Source organism: Betta splendens, chromosome 2, assembly GCF_900634795.4.
Source record: "Betta splendens chromosome 2, fBetSpl5.4, whole genome shotgun sequence".
In the NCBI taxonomy this organism is placed as follows: Eukaryota; Metazoa; Chordata; class Actinopteri; order Anabantiformes; family Osphronemidae; genus Betta; species Betta splendens.
Window position 1 is genome coordinate 27,436,311 of NC_040882.2, and position 19,485 is coordinate 27,455,795.

At 41.5% G+C, this 19,485-nt stretch overlaps 3 protein-coding genes and 1 long non-coding RNA gene across 9 annotated transcripts; 3 read left to right on the forward strand and 1 right to left on the reverse strand.

Moving 5' to 3' along the window:
- Window positions 1–609: 609 nt before the first annotated feature.
- Window positions 610–3,855, reverse strand: LOC114851031 (uncharacterized). Of its 2 annotated transcripts, none has more exons than XM_029142553.2 (4): window positions 3,721–3,855; window positions 3,044–3,119; window positions 2,904–2,957; window positions 610–2,417 (listed from the first exon to the last, which is right to left on the reverse strand). In XM_029142553.2, exons 2-4 carry the CDS (start codon window positions 3,108–3,110, stop codon window positions 1,675–1,677), a joined length of 864 nt encoding a protein of 287 aa, XP_028998386.1. In that variant the 5' UTR covers window positions 3,111–3,119; window positions 3,721–3,855; the 3' UTR covers window positions 610–1,674. The 2 variants fall into 2 exon arrangements, with proteins under 2 accessions (XP_028998386.1, XP_028998387.1); XM_029142554.2 differs by having other exon boundaries at window positions 3,683–3,783.
- A 6,137-nt stretch (window positions 3,856–9,992) lies between these two features.
- LOC114851032 (low affinity immunoglobulin gamma Fc region receptor II-like) lies at window positions 9,993–13,493 on the forward strand. The gene is made up of 6 exons (XM_055514153.1): window positions 9,993–10,133; window positions 10,268–10,516; window positions 11,273–11,416; window positions 11,987–12,058; window positions 12,704–12,783; window positions 13,024–13,493. The coding sequence occupies exons 1-5, from the start codon at window positions 10,037–10,039 to the stop codon at window positions 12,772–12,774; spliced, it is 633 nt and encodes a 210-aa protein (XP_055370128.1). The 5' UTR covers window positions 9,993–10,036; the 3' UTR covers window positions 12,775–12,783; window positions 13,024–13,493.
- Window positions 13,494–13,955: 462 nt separating this feature from the next.
- Window positions 13,956–15,742, forward strand: LOC114851033 (uncharacterized). 4 transcript variants are annotated; one of them, XR_005897405.2, is made up of 5 exons: window positions 13,956–14,185; window positions 14,405–14,716; window positions 14,805–14,992; window positions 15,173–15,329; window positions 15,403–15,742. It is a non-coding gene; the product is annotated as an uncharacterized LOC114851033 (long non-coding RNA). The 4 variants fall into 4 exon arrangements; XR_008696544.1 differs by having other exon boundaries at window positions 13,959–14,185; window positions 14,405–14,619; window positions 14,773–14,992; XR_005897404.2 differs by having other exon boundaries at window positions 13,960–14,185; window positions 14,405–14,663; window positions 14,773–14,992.
- Window positions 15,743–16,161: 419 nt separating this feature from the next.
- LOC114843769 (sialoadhesin-like) lies at window positions 16,162–18,692 on the forward strand. 2 transcript variants are annotated; one of them, XM_055514028.1, is made up of 6 exons: window positions 16,162–16,425; window positions 16,580–16,642; window positions 16,729–16,980; window positions 17,115–17,363; window positions 17,943–18,101; window positions 18,374–18,692. In XM_055514028.1, exons 1-6 carry the CDS (start codon window positions 16,395–16,397, stop codon window positions 18,409–18,411), a joined length of 792 nt encoding a protein of 263 aa, XP_055370003.1. In that variant the 5' UTR covers window positions 16,162–16,394; the 3' UTR covers window positions 18,412–18,692. The 2 variants fall into 2 exon arrangements, with proteins under 2 accessions (XP_055370003.1, XP_028986431.1); XM_029130598.3 differs by having other exon boundaries at window positions 16,168–16,425; window positions 17,946–18,101.
- The last annotated feature ends 793 nt before the right edge of the window (window positions 18,693–19,485 follow it).

A 19,485-nucleotide genomic window follows, 5' to 3' on the forward strand; every position in this document is an offset into this window, starting at 1 on the left:
AGGCCCCTTTAACCCAGGCACCAACAGAAGCTGTGGTCTGTTGAGGAGCAGGCAGGAAAGACTGAAGAAGCAGGAGAGGAAGGTCGGCCCTGTTTACTGGACTCTGGAGGAGGATGAGCTCACATCCATCACGGACCGATCCTCTCATCCACTGCACATGAATGAGCTCTGAGCAGCTCCTTCAGTGGAGACGGATGCTCTCAGTGTAGGAAGGAGCGCTAGTCCTTCACTGTCAGACTGGACAACACAAGTGTCTGCAGCACTTTAAAATATACACCATAAATATGTGCGTCACAGATCTGTTACATGTTAGTTTACACGTTACATGTTTATTTCTAAATAATAACATAGAAAAACATTATTTTCCATTTCCACATTTCCTATTTACCAACTGTTTCTGCATCTTGCTGTTTCTTTGTAGCAGCTCCAGAAACCGAATGTTCCCACTGTGAGATAAATAAAATTGATCTCATGTTTTGTTTTCCCTTACTTAATTACCTACACACACCTATAACCATATAAAACCCCTGATTTTAACTGTAATCCATAGCTAGCAGTAATCAATTATTACTATTGTGAGGAACGTTGTCCAGGGGCCGACATTCGCCCTCCAACCACTTGTCTTCCCTGTGTGAATATTGTTGTCCTCAAACGAGGCCTTTGTCATTTAGACGGAGATGCACTGTCAGATTATTCTGAGCCCAGTCTAAAAAATTAGCTCAGTTTCATCCAACTTCTACTAAATGCCCGGTTCTTGTTAACATCTGGGTCATTGAACTGATTCACTGCCAAAACTGATTTTTCTTTTTTTTTTTAACAATTGAGCTTCAGTCTTTTTCTTCTTTACCTGCTGGATAAAGATCAATACAGCGCAGAACACAGACGTCTACAGTACCTGTGTTTTCTTGATGCCATCTCTATTGTAATAAACTTTAACTCACTCAACAAAAATCTAATTTTTAATTTTAATGAAGAAAGACACGTAAACACTAATTGCACTGATTACAGAGCATCAATAGGAGCAGTGTATAAATAATTAAGTTTCTATAACATCACAGAGATAAAACAGTGATAAAACAGAAATCTGACTGAAATACACAAACTCACACCACCACTGCTTTAACATTTAAACTAATACTTTTAGATTTATTACAATTGATGACATGTAATTATCAAAACATGGGTGAGAACGAAAACCAGCAGAGTGTGAAGAGAAGCTGTTCTCCTGCAGAAGCGTCAGCCTCAGAACCCTACGGTTCCAGGTACGAGTCATTGACCACGCTCTCAGACTCAAGCATGAGCTTCTAGACCCTCAAACATCAGCTGGACATCTGGTTCTATTCTAACTTCTGGCCCAGTGTGATCAACAACTGGTGTTTACTCAAAAGCAAATGTCTGTTTCCTGGAAAAATTCCTTTAACAACAATTCTGTCAAAATACAAATGTTAACATGACCATTGTTGATTCTTCAGACGTGCAGCAGACACAGTATGTGTAATAAAATATAATATGGTACATAAATATACCACACACAAATAACAAGTTGAATTTTAGCTGTTGCACTAATCAATAACAGACAATGATCTACAGTACGTTACAATGTGATTATAAACGTGTCTGATTTAATTACAAATTATGAAACATGTCTGACTTTGGACCTCAGTGTCACAGACTTTAGTCGCTGTGAAGATGAACTGATTCACTTTGACTTTCTTTTCCATTTAGCTGTGATTTCATCATTTCTTTGTACTTCTCCACTTTTTCTTTTCTTTGTGTTGCTGTTTTGATTGCAGCTTCTGTCTCCAGCTGCAGTTTCTCCACATTCATTATCCGTCTGTCTAAATCCCCTTTTCTTTCGTCTAGTTTCCTCAGAGCATCTAACACCTTTTGTTTGTTTCTCAAACCTTCTTCTGTTTTATCAGTTGCCATTTCTTTCTCACTCTCTTTTATTTCCTTCTCAACCAGTTGCAGCTGTTGCTTTGTTTCTTCCATCTCTTTCTTTGTTCTCTTCAGTTTCTCAGTGAACTCCTGTCTCTGCTTTTCCTGGTCCAGCTTCAGGCGTGTCAGTAAAAAGAAAACTGTCTCCCATCCACCCAGTTCTTCCAGCATACACTGGGATTGTTTCTGTATCTGTGTCAAATCCACTACCTTTTTATTCAATTTTGATATTTCTTTAACCAAGTATTTACATAGAACAGCAAAGACCACAGCTAAGACCACATTAGTGACCTCATCAAAGCCCACAATAGTAGCGTCCACAGCAAAGACCGCAGCAAAGACAAAGGCAAAGACCACAACAGAGACCGCAGCAGAGTCCACAGCAAAGACTTCAGCAAAGACCGCAGCAACGGCCGCAGCAATGATCACAGCAGAGACCACTTCAAAAGGTGTCAGGTGACTATTAAATGAGAACCCACCTAAAATAAAACATAAACAAAATCCGTCAAATCATTCAGACTGGTTCCTGCTTCTTCCTTCCTTCATGTTACAGTGTCCTTTGACAACAACCAATAAATCACATGTCATAGTGTCAGTATAGTGTGGTTTGATCAATTAACTTCATTCTTTTAGCACAATCATAATTGTCATTTTCTTTTTCTGGCTGAATAGTTTGTAAAACTGAGGAATGTCACAGCAACTGTCTCTCGCACCTCTGCCACGTGATTGGACTTTGCCTGGAGACTGACCCGTCTGAGCCGTTGGCTGCGTCTAAGCTATTCTCTGTACCGACCTCTTTACTTTACTTAAGCCATGTCAGAGACTTGTTTTTAGTACAATTCTGTAAAAAATTCCTAAAATAATAAAGTGATAAACCAGAGAGTAAAAGCATAGAATCTGATGAAGAAAATATTACCAGAACAAGTAGACATTATTTTAGGCCCAACACAAATCCGGACACGTACCGTTCTGCGCTTCACGTTGCTCCTCACTGGCCTCTGATGCTGAAACAGATGCATCTGGAATGAAAAAATGTAGTAATATGTAACCTTAGTACACATATTCTGTAGCGTAGGTTCATGGTTTAATTAATGTGTGTCTTTACCTCTGCTCACTATGATCAATAAACCAATGAAACAACCTGAGAACAACATCAGACTCGCCTTCTTCATTTTGAAGTTCTGTAAACATAAAAAATCATCAGACAAATTATACAATATGAAATAATAACAAGAATAATATTCATCATTATCACCAATTACTTAATGTGTTAAACAGAGAGCCTATGACTGAAGATGAATAAACATGTAAGAACTCATCACATTTCTACAAAGTGGGGAGGGGGGCGACCAACCAACTAGAAACCAGCTAGAAACCAACTAGAAACCAGCTAGAACCGCTAACTGGAGCAGAAGGACAATGAACAGTACTCGTCCAGAGCCGAGTGATGAGGCTGCTGACAGTCAGACAAACACCAGCACACAAGAACACAACCAAGGGAAGGACCTGTAAACTAGAAAGTGTAACATAACACAATAGGCAACAAAACACAATAGGCAAAAAAAAAAAAGAGCACTGCACAGGCCTGTGTATAATCACAAAATACTACAAACAAATACTAGCAAACAGGTACTAACCAACAAATACCAAGAAACACTTCCTGAATAACTAAAGTCACTGCTGAGCAGACAAAACAAGATAAATTGGTAACAAGACGCACAAAGCAATAAGAGACATTACAAACCAACTAGAACGATGAACACTGAGCACAGCACCACTCACAGTGACTCGGTGTCATCCACCATCATCTGACCAGCAACAAATGCACAGAAGACTATAAAATTAATAAATACTCCACCCACTACAAGAGGTGGAAACTATAATAGTGACTGCACAAAGCTTTTCTTTCACTTTTACAAACTTTATCGTTCTTCTGTAAATGAGTAACTGTTGAACTTTAGACTTGATGCCATCTGAAGGATGGATGTTGTTCATTTATGACACTATTCTAGTTATTACACCGCATTAACTATTAACAGTCCCAGTGGAGGCGTTTTGTTACAATGCACCTGTTTGATTGGACCCGAATGCACAACTAGAAAACTGGGGTGGTTTTAAAAGCACTGGCAACAGAGGCACAGTAACACAAGGTGTTCTAAACAAAAAAGACAAATGACAATATACACAATGATAGAAAACACCTGCGCACAAACTAACAAAGGGACTAAATAATCAAATACTCAGTGGAACCAACAAGGCACACTGTTAAAACAGAAAACCATAAAATGTGGGACCAACATAAACTAGACAAGAAAACCAGTGATGAAAAGCATCTGTGGATGCAAGAATGTAGCTGGGTCATGCAAAAGCCAGCGTTTGATCCACAGACGTCTCAGAGTCCTGTCTTCTTCTTCCTGCGTGTGGCTGTGCTGATGATGATGATGATGATGATGATGATGATGATGATGATGATGATGATGATGATGATGATGATGGTGGTGGGACTCCTTCAGTGTCGGAAACACAGAGGTACAGAAAACACAGACGTTGTCAAAAGGTCAAAATGACTAAAGGTTTGATTCATGGTTCAACACATAGAATGAGTGGAAGAGACAGAGCTCCTACGCTTTTATCATCTCCAGTCACTATTAAAGTGCAGATCATTGTTTCTCTCACCTACAACCTACACGTCTTTGTTTGCAGTTGTAGAACTTTAGAGTCGATCAGACTCTACGAGCTTTAGGTCAAACTGTGGGTTGAAGACACATTCACTTCATACATGCTGCTATTTTAAACAAAGCTGTGATACAGTATTTATTATTGATCTCATCCACTCACTCAGACTCTGACCTGTGGTTTTTCTGTTCACTGCAGCCACAGAAACAGTGTTGAGACATGAAGCACCATAATTATAACATCATCACAGCTCATTGGAATAGACATGCATGATGTGGTCCAGCAGCTCAGTAGGTGGAGCTGGGAAGCAGAAGGGTTTCGTTTCAATACCCGCCTCCGGCACCAGATGTGTCTTAAATAGAGCGTCGTAGCGCAGTCACACTCCCCACTAAGAGACACAGCGACATCTAGTGGCTGAATACGGTCCCTGCCACCGCTCCACTGCCTCTGTACAGAGTGCTGTGTCCTTGAGCAGCTGCGTTTGTGACAGTCACAGGGTTTGATTGAGTTTGTTTCCTGTCTTTACATATAGTTGGATGCTTTTCTTCTGAGACACCAGATTCAGGTAAGAATCATCAGTGAAAACAAATTACACTTTTCTAGAGTTTAATAATAAAAAAATATATAATCATATTAGGAACTGTTAACATTTTATTTCTAAATCCATCTATGTGGAATCTAATTCTGTGTTTTGTCATAATAGTTGTGTTGAAAAGAGAATCATAAACCAACTATAACAAACATTAACTGTCATTTAATTAGTTTTCTACATGTTTTCTACGCTGTTGGGAACATTTAAAAGAAAATACAATTTTTATTTATGTTTAAATCAGATAAAGGACACTTGATGAACCAAATCAGACAAAATGCTGTAATGTGTGTAATTTGAAAAATGACCCAGTGTTTATGAACCTGATCACCGTAGCACTATCACCTCACAGCAAGAAGGTCCTGGGTTCCATTCCCGAGGAGGACCGGGGCCTCTCTGTCTGGAGTTAGCATCTCCTCCGTGTTCACCTTCCCACATTTTCCCCACCAGATTTAAAGCTGGGAAAACGAGAAGCCGTTTTCTCAAAAATGCGAAAGGCTTCAAATTAATTTCTTTGTCTGATTTTGAAAAAACTATGTTCAGCTGGTTTATAGTTTTTTTTACCACTGTGCTTTGAATAAATTCCTTTTTCCTCCTTTTGCGCTTATAGCAATTTTAACGAGAAAACGGATGTCTGATCTTTGTATTCTATCTTCTCGAAAACTTAACCTGAAGACAGTTTGATTTTAGTCGATATCGACTGGAGATGAAAATATAAATCTGTTACTTAATTATGCACTGGGAGAGAGGCTGATGGTGGTACAGGTCCTGTGAGTGTGTTAGTTGTCCAGCATTGTGAGCATTGAAATACACAGTTCCAAACAACGGCCTGGAGCCCATCCCAGCTGGCTATGGGTCTGAGGCAGGGTGCACCCTGGACAGGTCGCCACCCCATCGCAGGGAAACACAGACAAACAACCATTCACACACACACTCACGGGCAATGGAGAGAAGCCAATCAACCAACGTTTTTGGACCTTGGGAGGAAGCCGGAGAACCTGGAGAGAACCCACACGAACACGGGGAGAACATGCAAACTCCACACAGGAAGGCACCCCGGTCACCTCCGGGAATCGAACCCAGGACCTCCTTGCTGTGAGGTGAATAACCACCGCACCGCCGCATGCTTAAAGTCATGGCTAATAATATTTTTTGTAAATTCATATGCAACACACTACTCACCAACTCTATCTGCCCCAGTTACCACTGATCACCTCGATCAGGTGTGTTCCGTCAATCAGCAGGTGAAAAAGCTAAGTGACACTTGATGAAGGTGATCAGCAGGGAGAGTTGGAAAACCAGCAGGGACGTCAGCCCCCAAGGACCAGGACTGTCCACCCCTGATCTACCTGCAGCGGCTCTCCGGTGCCTTTAACACCATCCAGCTGCACTGATGCGGAGGAAGCTGGAGGTGGCAGGTGTGGACCAACATCTGGCTGTTTGAACCATCAACAACCTCACAGACAGGCCACAGTTTGTGAGGCTAAAACACAGGACCGCAACTAGAAAGGCATTGGCGTTATAACAAAATAAATGTAAACTGCATTGCATGGAAGGACAGTCTAATATGTCTAAAAAAGCACTAGAATTCTGTTCAGCCTATACATGTCTCCTCTAGGTGAGATTATTAGAAAGCATTCTATTAATTTTCATTGTTACGCAGATACTCAGCTATATATGTATTTGGAAACAAATGAAACAGATCAACTAGTCAAAATTCAGGGTTGTTTAAAAGACATCAAATCCTGGATGTCCCAAATATTCCTTCAACTAAACTCAGATAAAACTGAGATTCTTATTGTTGGGTCTAGAAATCTGAGAGAGACACTATTGAGTCAGATAGCCACCCTGGATGGCATAACATTAGCTTCAGATTCTACTGTGAGGAACCTTGGTGTCATCTTTGACCAGGATCTCTCTTTTACATCATACATTAAACAAATCTCCAGAACCGCCTACTTCCACCTTAGAAATATAGCTAAAATCATCATCAAAATCAATCATCAAAAGCATCCTCTCTCAGAGCGATGCAGAGAAACTGATCCATGCATTTGTTACCTCTAGGCTGGACTACTGTAACTGCTTACTCATAGGATGTCCTAACAGCTCCTTAAAAAGCCTACAGCTTATTCAAAATGCTGCAGCCAGAGTTCTGACAGGACTTAGAAAGAGAGATCACATTTTTCCTACATTAGCTTCTCTGCACTGGCTGCCTGTAAAATGTAGGATAGAATTTAAAATTCTCCTACTCACCTACAAAGTACTCAATGCATAATAATATAATAAGGCTCCTTCTTATTGTCGTGTATTTTTGTTGCTTCAACCACGGCAGAGATTTCACACGGACTCAACTTTGAAGTTTAAATCAATAGCATACAGATTTATTATATATGGTAAATAATACAATCAGATAATGATTACAAGAGAGTAATAGCAAGAGAGGCAGAGACCGAATTCACCTGCTTGTTCCTCTGCAGAGAGAACTGAGAGGTCGGAAAAGGTCTGCTGTGTGCTACCAGCGGACCCTCTACAAAGAGCTCTGAAAACCCCAGCCTGTGAAGGCCTGCTTTTACCACTACCTAAGGTCTTTCCTCATGTCCAAATAAGGACGTGTATAACGGGAGACAGAGCCTTTAGCTCCAAGCTCCTCTCCTCTGGAACCAGCTCCCTCTTCACGTTCGAGAAGCTGATACACTCTCCACCTTTAAGATTAGGCTTAAAACCTTCCTTTTTCATAAAGCTTATAGTTAGAGATGGTTCAGGTCACTGGCACTGATTGTTAGTCACAGGAACCATCTCGGACTCAGAGGTACGTGTCTGTGATGGGCTGTGGATCCAACCACCCCACCTGTGTCCAGTCTCTGGTCCAACCATCCTGCCTGTGCTCTGTTGCTACTTGTTGTTGCTGCGCTTTTCTCTCTCTCTGTCCTCTCACCCCAACCGGTCCAGGCAGATGGCCGCCCACACCCAGCCTGGTTCTGCTGGAGGTTTCTTCCTCGTTACAGAGGGAGTTTTTCCACTGTTGCTGTCTTAATTAAATGCTTGCTGTATGTGGGATTTGTTGGGTTCAGTTGTGTAAGTGTTTTTTTTTTTTTTTTTCAACTCCTATTAAAATTCGGTGTAGTTTTCTTTTAAACAATATTTGTGACTTTTAAAATAATTTAAAAATCATTTACAATAACACAAAAATTGTTTTTATTTAATCTGTGGAATGTGTGAATGAAGCAAAAAGTTAACTAACCTGACTATCTGGTAACGTTTTCATGCAGGAATCAAATCAAAAATGGTCCAAACATCCAAACAAATTAGACACAACAGTGTTGAGGCATAAAACATTGAGTTTATTTGATAAACCCATCACTTTTATAGTACTACTGTATGTGTGTTGTTATTCTAATACTTGTCTTACTGAAGAAAGACTGTTTTCTATGCGTTAGAGCTAATAGGGTTATTTCAAGGTGCTCACTATAATGCTACTGGACACTTCACTCAATTCAAATAAAGGCTAAACATGTGCAGACATGACTTTTCACTTGATTCTGCTCTATCTTGCTCCCTTCCCTTTCTCAGCCTGTTAAACGTATGTAAAATAGAGCTATGACTGGTCTATGATTGCATCATAAAGTCCAGCAGGATGGGGACGGGGTCAGAAGGGGGCAGAGTTTAGTAAGTGTACTGGTTGTAGTCTAGTTGCTCTGTGAAGTCTGGTCGTTTCCCTGCTGTGTAGACATGTTTCTGTAAAAGACAAGATAAAAAAAACCTTTAAAAGTCCCACAGTGGGGAAATTACTTCACACAACAGCAAGTACAGATTTAGAGAACACAGAGACAGAACAGTTTGTGTTGGCACAGTGCAACGCAGTACAGTACAGGTACAGTGAGTATAAGGTCATTGGAGGGTTTTTGCACAGTAATAAATATATGTACTGGCTTGCAGAAATGTTGCCCAGAAAAATTGCTCATGTCAAGACCAGTTCACATGAGTCTTGACATGGTCTTTACCACTGTGGTCTTTACAGGACCAACTGACAAGTCCACTCAAGTCAACTTTCTCCACCTGGATGACAAAATCTAACCCTCGTGTCATCGTGTAGGATCCTCATACAACCTGCTCTGGGTTCAGTTCAGTTTCTTCTTCTTATTGTGCCTCCTGTTTCATCACTTGTCCACCAACTCTTCTTCCTTTTTAGTAGTTCTGAAAGCACTGTGACACTATAATACTGTAGGTAGAAACAGCGTCTCCTGCAGGAAGAGGAGGTTCTTCTTCATCATCAGCCTTTCTGTTGAACGTCAGTCACAACCAGGCAGCATGAAGGTCACAGCAGTCAGAGCAGCGTGGGGTGAGTCCTGCCTCCACTTACTGTAGAGTTTCAACCAATATATGATACTCTGACTCTTATTTTGCTAACCATCAGCATTAGCAGTCACATTACAGTGAAAGAACTGGGTTTGAGCTCAGGTTCATGTACTGTCCTGTACATGATGTGTTTTTACTCTGTGCTCAGTATAATTGTATCTGATGTGTATCTGTTGTTTCTCCAGTGTTTCAAACGTTGTTGTTTCTCACAGTTCAAAAACCAATTCACAGCTTTCAGGAAGGAAGTAAGTGACTGATTAACTGAAGAAAATGTATAAATATGAATAAATCTCTAAAAAATCTCTGTTTGTGTGTGTTTCAGGTGGAGCTTCTCTCCACATTGATCCAAACAGGCTGCAGTTCTTCGATTACGAATCCATCTCCTTAAGTTGTGCTGGTTTTGATAAAGCAGCTGATTGGAGAGTGATGAAAACGGACTCCTCAGGTTCTGATCGATGGGAAACATCAACAGGATCAATGATCATTAAACCTGCCTATGTTTCACACAGTGGAGAATATGTTTGTGAGGATGAAGGAGGAAACAGGAGCAAATCTGTCAACATCAGCATCACTGGTGGGTTCAACGGCTCATGTTGTCACATGTGATGTGTGATACATTCTGATCTGATCCATGTGTTTAAATAATAGGACTGTACGACTGTGTCAAACATCAGGCTCCTGTTTAACACTGTCTGCTTTGTTGTTGAGCTGCTGACGTGATCCTGGTGAGTCCTGCTCTGCCTGTGGTGGAGGGAGAAGCTGTGAGTCTGAGCTGCAGGAGGAAAGGATCCCCCTCCAACCTCCCAGCTGACTTCTACAAAGACGGCAGCCTCATCAGGACGACTTATACAGGAGAGATGAGCATTCACAGCATCTCTGCGTCTGATGGAGGATTCTACAAGTGCAGCATCTCAGGATCTCAGGGAGAATCAGCAGAGAGTTGGCTGCAGGTCACAGGTGAGACCAACCGATAGCTAAATAATATTATTTATTATACAAATAATATTTAAAATCATGATGATTTGAATATTATATATTTATTAAACAGAATAATAACTGGAATGAACTGATCCCAAGTTGCATGTGTATGTCACCACTAACATGGTGTATTACTAAATGTTAACGTAGCAGCTTCTTAAAGCTGCAGCATTTATTATTACTATTAGCATTTAAACAACTGAACAGTGTGACCTAAGTCCTGTCATTGGAAGGAAACAGCTAAGTTGCTGCTGTAAGTGGAGGTTGTTGTCATCCAGGTGAACGTGACTCAACATTGACTCGTTTTAACAGTTGTCTTCTTTAGAAACGTTTTACCTCATGTCCAGTTAAGTCCAACCTTAATCCTCCTTAGCTTCACTTCACACCTGTAGAGAACACGTTATGTGGACAAAGGACTGGAGGTAGAGAGCAGGTCCATCGTTGCAGAGTCGATAATGGCTGATTTTTATGGGGACAGATGATGATTGAAGACAGGTTCTTCACTGTGGGACAAATAACTCTTAAGTCTGTAATAAATATTACATTGTCTAAATCCTCCTCTGTTGAAGGAAGGTTTGTTTTGGACTCCTCTTTCAAATTACCTCTTCTTCTTCTTTGTTTTTCATAGTTGAGTTTTTTTTATTCTGTAAAGTTTCTCACTCTGTGTCTTTAGTTCACTTTAGGTGAAGACATGACTTTATTTTTAACCAGCACATATTCCTCCTTCCTCTCAAGGGACAACAGCAGCAGATGATCCACAGACGTCTCCAAGTCCTGGCTCCAACAGGCTCCTTCCTGTGTTAACAGCTGTCTTCACCTTAACGTTTGTGGTTGTGCTGCTGCTAGTGGTCGGACTTGTACAGTGTCGGAAACACAGAGGTACAGAAAACACAGTAGTCGTCAGAAATACAAGTATGTTTTAAGGTAAAACAGGATAATTCTTAGAGAACGTTGTTCTGGTCACATGATCTACGCTGGATAATTTGCAAGTAAACAAATCAAATATTTATTATTATTATTATTAGTAGTAGTATTATTATTATTATTAGTAGTAGTAGTAGTAGTATTATTTCACCCAATTGCTCAGATGTCTCAGAATTCACTGCAGCCATGTCATTGAGAAACACTGTTTAGACATTGAACGCTAACGCTGCATCAAACCATAATAATCATAACATCATTATACTAGTTTATTTGAATAGAGTCAGGGATCTGTTGTAGCCACTCCTCCAGTTTGGGGGTCACTGCCCCCAGTGCTCCGATCACCACAGGCACCACTGTGGCCTTCACCTTCCAAGCCTTCTCCAGTTCTTCTCTGAGCCCTTGGTATTTCTCTAGTTTCTCATGTTCCTTTTTCCTGATGTTGCCATCGCTTGGTATTATATTAACAGCATTCTCACTCTAATTGTGTGTTGGAATAAACAAAGAAATGATTTGTTGTTTTTTCAGGTCCAGAGCAAAACGCAGCTGATCCAAACGATGTGACTTATTCTACTGTCACAGCAAAGAGAAAGAGGGAAGGTAAGTTCCAGTGAGGTCTTATTTTAGTGTCGGTCACGTTTAAACTGTCAGTATCTGTTATTAATGTAACTCACGTTCATATGAGACCAAGTCTTTGTGTGACGTGAGGTAACTCAGCATCAGTGTCTGTTTGTAAGTGTGGTTTTTGAGCAGAACAGATGAACCACGTTTAAACGTCTTCTCCACATGTTCACACATGCTGCTAAAAGCGGGTCCGCGTGGACCAAACCACCGTCTGGGTCCACGCGGACCCGCTTTTAGACGTCGTCTCAGAGCCGGTGGTTTGACCCCACAAACAACAATGAAAAGAACAAGAATGACGAGAATGACGAGAAGGGAACCGTGAAACACGAGCTAAAAAAGCTGAAGCCTGATGAGATGCAGCAGAACCTCAGTCAGGTGATACGTCATCATGCAGCACAAAGGTGACACATTAGTGCATGCAGACGTGTTGAACCACTGATGGAGCCTCAGAATCTACACTGGAAAAGCACATGATGGTTCAAGTCTGGAACGCAATTACAGAAAGAATCTGCTTAATGTCTCATGACAGATGAAACGTTACTAATAACAGAGACCTTCGTTCACAGACTTTTATCAACGGTTAAAGTCTGATGTTCTCGTTATTTTCTTCCTACGTTTCAGTTTCCAGGTCAACAAACGTTTCAGATCCAAACAAGTCAACATATGCTGTTATCGTCCCGAGGAAGGAATGAGCTTCTGTGGTCAGTGTTCATGTTGTTTAAATGTTTTATATTTATATTTAAGGTTACTTCATTTATTCATATGATTCTTAGAACACCAGTATTAAATAAAAGTAAAGCTGTCTGTATCTGCACAAAAATCTATTATTCATAAAAAGGTTATTAGAAACACAACAGTGATTTCATATAAATGCATTCTTCGTTTGTATTTGTATTGCATTAATTGTAATTCACTTTTTATTTCTGTTTTCTAGGTTACAGAGAACAAACTCCTCAAATTAAACTGTTTGCTTCTACTGTAAATGAGGTCTATGTTATCGATCTTGGTCTCATTGTCTATGAAACTCCTAGTTTTTAAAAAGAAACAGAATTTGATGCAGTTCTACTGAAGCAAAGTAACAGACACGAACCCGAGATAATTTTATTCATAAACCCTCATCTGGATTTTAATATTATTTTGCTGTGGACCTTTGTAACAAAAAACTAAACTTTTTCTGTTTTGTCTGAGGAAAAAATGCACTCTCAGGATGAACATCTCTGTAAATCTCTGTTTCATATTTAATTTCTTAGTTTGTGATGTTACACTGTTTGCTATTATATACATATTAACATATATACTGTACATAATGTACTATCTACTGTACATGGTACATTGTATGGCATACTTACAGTCTGGTTGCGAGGTGCATTACAATGGGGGCTCCTGTTTATTATATTCAAATGACTGATGCATGAGAAACTATGTTTCACTGTCTTTTATACCTTCATTAGCTTTAGTTTGATTCAAAGCAGAGGGTCTCACCGCTGTTCAGAAAATCAGAAATCAGAAAATCAGAATCTACCATTCTGGTAGATTCTGATTTTGAATTTAAAATAAAGTAGGACAACAATACATTTGTTTTGAGTGTCTCTTGTTTTTGATGATTTCAGTGATTTAATGATCTTAATTTAATTATAAATTAGTGATAAAATGTTGCTTTTACTTAACTTAAGATATTAAGTGAAGCCATTCAATAACATAATTGATAATATAAATGTTTAAGTTTAATCTGTTTGGTAATTAATAGTCTAGATAATAATTTCTGAGCTTCCTACATTTGCATTTTTACTCTCTCCCTGGGGGGTAAATAAACGCTGCATTCAGTGTATTGATGTCCGTAACCAGCGCGTTCTGTCATGTTTCACGCCATGTGTCTCGCCACGTCCTGTTTTATTTTGTTAAACTTCCTGTCTCTGTCAGCTGTCACTTACCGGTTCCCAGTATCCACACCTGTCAGTAATTATGTAATCACTCTGTGTATTTAGCCACCACCTATTCCTATAGTCCTTTGCCAGATTGTTGAGTTTCTTAGTTCCCTAGTGTTTTTGATCTTGATTTCCTTGACCGTCGTTTCCTGCCTGAACCTGGACTAACCAACTGACCGTGAGTTTGCTTATCCCTTGTCTGTACCGTCACCGAGATCTTCCGTGTATCGAACCTTGCCTGCGTACTGGACTCGAGATTGCCTGCTCCCTCTTTGTACTTCATTGCTGAGCCTTTTGTGTATGACCTGGACCGTCTGACCCTGCATTACAAAATAAACCTGTGTTTAATCATCACCTTGCCTCTGTGCTGTGCATGTGGGTCCGACGCCTGCCCAAGTCTGACACGTTCTGTGGTCCTGGAGAGTCCGGTCCATCAGGTGCTGGAGAGGCAACCTGTGACTCTGCTCTGCAGAAGCAGGTTTGTGAAGGACGGCTCCTGGTTGAAGTAGAGGCTCCTTAAACCTGATGAAGGCCTCTACAGGTGCAGCATCCATGACTCTGGAGAATCAGCACAGAGCTGCTCGTCAGTCAGAGCCACGGAGCCGGTGACGGGTCAGAAGGGTCAATGTTCATCAGGACGTCCCATCAGTCACTGAGTCCGTCACACACAGACTGTCTTACGTGATGTGTTACTCACTCAGTGACTGTGGTAAAAACACTCTTTACACTTTATGGATGTAATGAAGTGTTTCCTCTGTCTTCCAGCTCACACAGGCCTCTGTCTCATCTGGGCTCAGGTTTCACGACAGTGATGGTGTTTCTGCTGCTGGACTGAATAACTGTGGGAAACTGAAGCTGCACTGGAATAAATGACACATGTTGGACGGGTCCAAACGATAATAACCATCTGTTATGGCTGTTGTTTACTTTGGTTGTACAGGAAAATATATTTCTCTATTCATCTTCTGTTGTAGACGTCGTATAGGTTTGTAGCTATTATTTATTTTGATATATATTTAATTTAGAACCAAAGTTCAGATGTGAAGCTCACCTGTCTGTACAACTTGAATCATGAATATTCTTTTGCTGTGTTTTGTTTTATAATGTTTGAACTCGGACATTAGATCTTTAATTTCCTGTTTTAAACCAAGTGTCCATTTTTCAGCGCCGTCCCAGCGGTCTTCTACCAGGACGACGTCTTCATCGGCACCAGCTCCACAGGAACCCTGTCTCTGCTCAGGGTCTCTAAGACCCATGAAGGCCTGTACAGGTGTCAGGTGTCTGGAGCTGGACGGTCAGCGGGCGGAGGCTGCTTGTCACAGGTGAGAGGAGTAAACGTGAGGATCTGGACCCGTTCCTCTAGTTCTGTGTGATGAGGCTCTGTTCTTCCCACAGAGACCCGGTTCTGCTCAGACCGCCTCTATCGTCTCCACCTGGTCAGAGCAGCTTCCACCGTCGTCATGGTGATTCTGCAGCTGCTGCTGCTGCTGCGGCTTCACTGTGGCAAACGCAACAGAAAACAGCTAAATACAAACACTGGAGCTCATTGATACGAGTGTTAAAATACACAGTGAGCGTCGTCTCCTCTGGTCAGCGATTATTGAGAAACACAAACCACACGACGCCACTAACACATGCATTAGAGTCTGTGAACGCATCACATGATGATCAACTGATGCTTCTTAACATAATAAGCTTTTTATTTTTCATGTGCATCAATAAAAGGTTAAAGTCATGACTCTGGTCTCATTTCACTAAAAAATAAGAGACACGCGTATAAAAACACGCACATGGTATAAATACTTATAGTAATACTTCATGGAACGAGTGGTTTTAACTGATGAGTCTCAGTCTGAAGCTCTGCTCAGATACTGATACTTTAAGATGCGTTCACTGATCTCTGGACGTTTAGTTTACAGATGATTGAGAACGTTGACGTGTTTGTTTAGCAGAGACGCTGACGACAGCAGCTAAACTGAACCAACCAAGCAGCCTCTGAGCATCAAACTGGGTCAAACAGCTTGTGGAGGTTCTGGTCCTGACTTTAGCAGACGCGTCTGTTTAACCTAATAGTTCAAACTTTCCTCAGTTCCTCAATTGAACTGAATTAGAGTGAGATTTAAACGCGTTCATGTCAAACTCTGCAGCCAATAGGAACCATCCTCTTCCTCTGCTGCTCCACCCATGAGCAAGGCACCAGCTGCTCTACACACACATACATGTCCTCAGCCACAACAACCTACTGGTATTAACTGGTATGAACCAGTTCTGAGTCACCAAACAGGCAGAAACAGCCTGAACGCTGTAACCAGCGTTTCCTGCTGAGGAAGAGGAGGTTCTTCTTCATCATCAGCTTCTCTGTTGAACGTCAGTCACAACCAGGCAGCATGAAGGTCACAGCAGTCAGAGCAGCGTGGGGTGAGTCCTGCCTCCACTTACAGCTTTAAACTGATCTATGAGGCTTTTATTTTCCTAACCTTCACACATCAGCAGCTCAGACTCTTTTACACTCAGAGCTTCATGTTGTGCGTTATTGTACATCATGTGTTTTTCTATGTGTAATTCTCTCCAGTGTTTCACACGTTGCTGCTGCTCACGGTTCAGAGTCAGAACAGTTTTAACCTGCAGGAAGGAGGTCAGAGACTGATTCACTGAAGGACATGTGTGAACATTAACATATTACTTTCACACAGGTTAAATCTCTGTTTGTGTGTGTTTCAGGTGGAGCTTCTCTCCTCATTGATCCAAACAGGCTGCAGTTCTTTGATTATGAATCCATCTCCTTAAGTTGTGCTGGTTCTGATGAAGCAGCTGATTGGAGAGTGATGAAAACGGACTCCTCAGGTTCTGATCGATGGGAAACATCAACAGGATCAATGATCATCAAACCTGCCTATGTTTCACACAGTGGAGAATATGTTTGTGAGGATGAAGGAGGAAACAGGAGCAAATCTGTCAACATCAGCATCACTGGTGGGTTCAACGGCTCATGTTGTCACATGTGATGTGTGATTCATTCTGATCTGATCCATGTGTTTAAATAATATGACTGTACGACTGTGTCAAACATCAGGGTCCTGTTTAACACTGTCTGCTTTGTTGTTGAGCTGCTGACGTGATCCTGGTGAGTCCTGCTCTGCCTGTGGTGGAGGGAGAAGCTGTGAGTCTGAGCTGCAGGAGGAAAGGATCCCCCTCCAACCTCCCAGCTGACTTCTACAAAGACGGCAGCCTCATCAACACTGGACACACAGGCAGCGTAACCATTCGCAGCATCTCTGCGTCTGATGGAGGATTCTACAAGTGCAGCATCTCAGGATCTCAGGGAGAATCAGCAGAGAGTTGGCTGCAGGTCACAGGTCAGACTCAGTGTGATGCATCAACTACATGAAGATGTGAACTATGAAGCGTTTTCAGTTGTTTCTGTCTGTTTGTGCAGTAACAGGTGACACAAACCTTAAACCAATAATAATTGAATTAATGTTGAATATGAATATTATATGTTCATCAATCAGGTGTTTGTGTATATGCAACATGTTACTACATCACTAAATGTAAACCTACAGTAGCAGCTTTAGCTCAGAGAAGCTAAAGTGCTGCTGTGAGTGAAGGTGTGAAACCTCCTCCACGGGTCCAGGGTCGTCATAGTTGATCTACAGATGATGAACGGAGGCTCCTTGTCTCCTTGTTGATGGATGGATGTTCATCTGACTCCAGTCAAACTCGTCCTCTGGGTCCAGAACGTGAACGTTGTTGTCTCCAGCCTTTGTGTTTTAAATGGAGACGTGCTGCTGATTCTGGACCTGATGAGTTGTTCACTGCAACTGAAGCTTGTGCTGGTGCTGTTCATACAGATGATTTCTACTGCTGCGCCCTTAGTTGACTTGAAGAATGGGGTTTGTATAAACAAACTGGATTAAAGCTGCTTGTTTTTTCAGCAGCATTTATTCCTCCTTCCTCTGAAGAGACGACGCCAGCGTTTGATCCACAGACGTCTCAGAGTCCTGTCTTCTTCTTCCTCCGTGTGTCTGTGCTGATGATGATGATGATGATGATGATGCTGGTGGTGGGACTCCTTCAGTGTCGGAAACACAGAGGTACAGAAAACGCAGACGTTGTCAAAAGTACAAAATGACTTGATTCATGGTTCAACACATAGAATGAGTGGAAGAGACAGAGCTCCTACGCTGGATCATCTCCAGTCACTATTAAAGTGTAGATCATTGTGTCTGTCTGTTTCTCTCACCTACAACCTACACGTCTTAAGAAATCTGCAAAACTGTTAACAATTCTGTGTTTTTCTGTCATTGTGGTTATTTGTAACGACCATTAATTGTCATTTCATTTGGTTGTTTTTCATGTTTTCTAGGCTGCTGGGAACAATTAGCCACAGAAAGGAAAAAGTAATGGACAACCCCTGTTTGTTGAATCATCGTTCATGGAACTTTGAGGAGCAAAGTGCTTTATCACAGTGATCTGATCTCAAACTGTGACGCTCCAGCCCAGTTTTATCTGATGAATGAAAACATTCTAGGTTCCAGATCCATCATTTCATCTGTGGATCCTCAGATCGTCGCAGTAACTATTGCTTAAAGTTCAGCACCTTCTGACGAGGTCGCATTCAACAACTATGAGCCCTTTTTGTTCTGTAAATTGAACATTGCCAATAAAGTGACTTCAGCCTTAAAGACAAACTTCTCTTGGGTTCTCTTTGGTTTTCTTTGGTTCTCGGTGGTTCTTTTTGGTTCTTTTTGGTTCTCTGTGGTTCTCGGTGGTTGCAGCTCGTCTCCAGGTGAAGCATCAGGTTTTCCCTCCAGTGCAGTAGCAGCGTCTGCGTTTGCTGCTCGGTGGATCTGCAGGAGGACGACATGGAGGCTGCTCCACAGCTTCCGTCACTGCTGCTCCAGTGCATGGACGCGGTGACGCGACTCGTTCATGTTCTCCACGGTTCTGCTGATGCACCTTTACAGAACGCGGCTGATGGCGTGGAGCGTGGTCTCAGTGGTTCCATCCAGACTGCAGCTCTTTGTCCACAGCTCCGTCTCCTTCAGCGGTGACAGTAACAGCTCCATCCAGGAGCGTTCACAGCACTTCTGGTCCGATGGAGGTTCCACGTGTGCGGTTCTGTAGGATCTCATGGAGCAGAGAGTTGGCTGCAGGTCTCAGGTGAGACACATTATCCAACCTACGATGAAGTGAAGTACATAAAGATGTGAACTGAGGCTCTTTGAGCTCGTATACGTCTCTACTGTGTATCAACATTGAAGCTGCACTGTTTTCTCAGACACAAGGTCTCATGCTCGGATTTTAGTGGGAAATACAATGATGATGATGAATTCTCATATTCAGTTAGTGACATTTAGTACAGCTTAGAACCTTTTCATTTTTCATCCTTATTATTGGTACCACCTTTACTAAAGTTAACTTCCTCAACTACAACCAGTCACTGTTATTTGCCTCCAGTTTGTGGTTCTGTGTGTT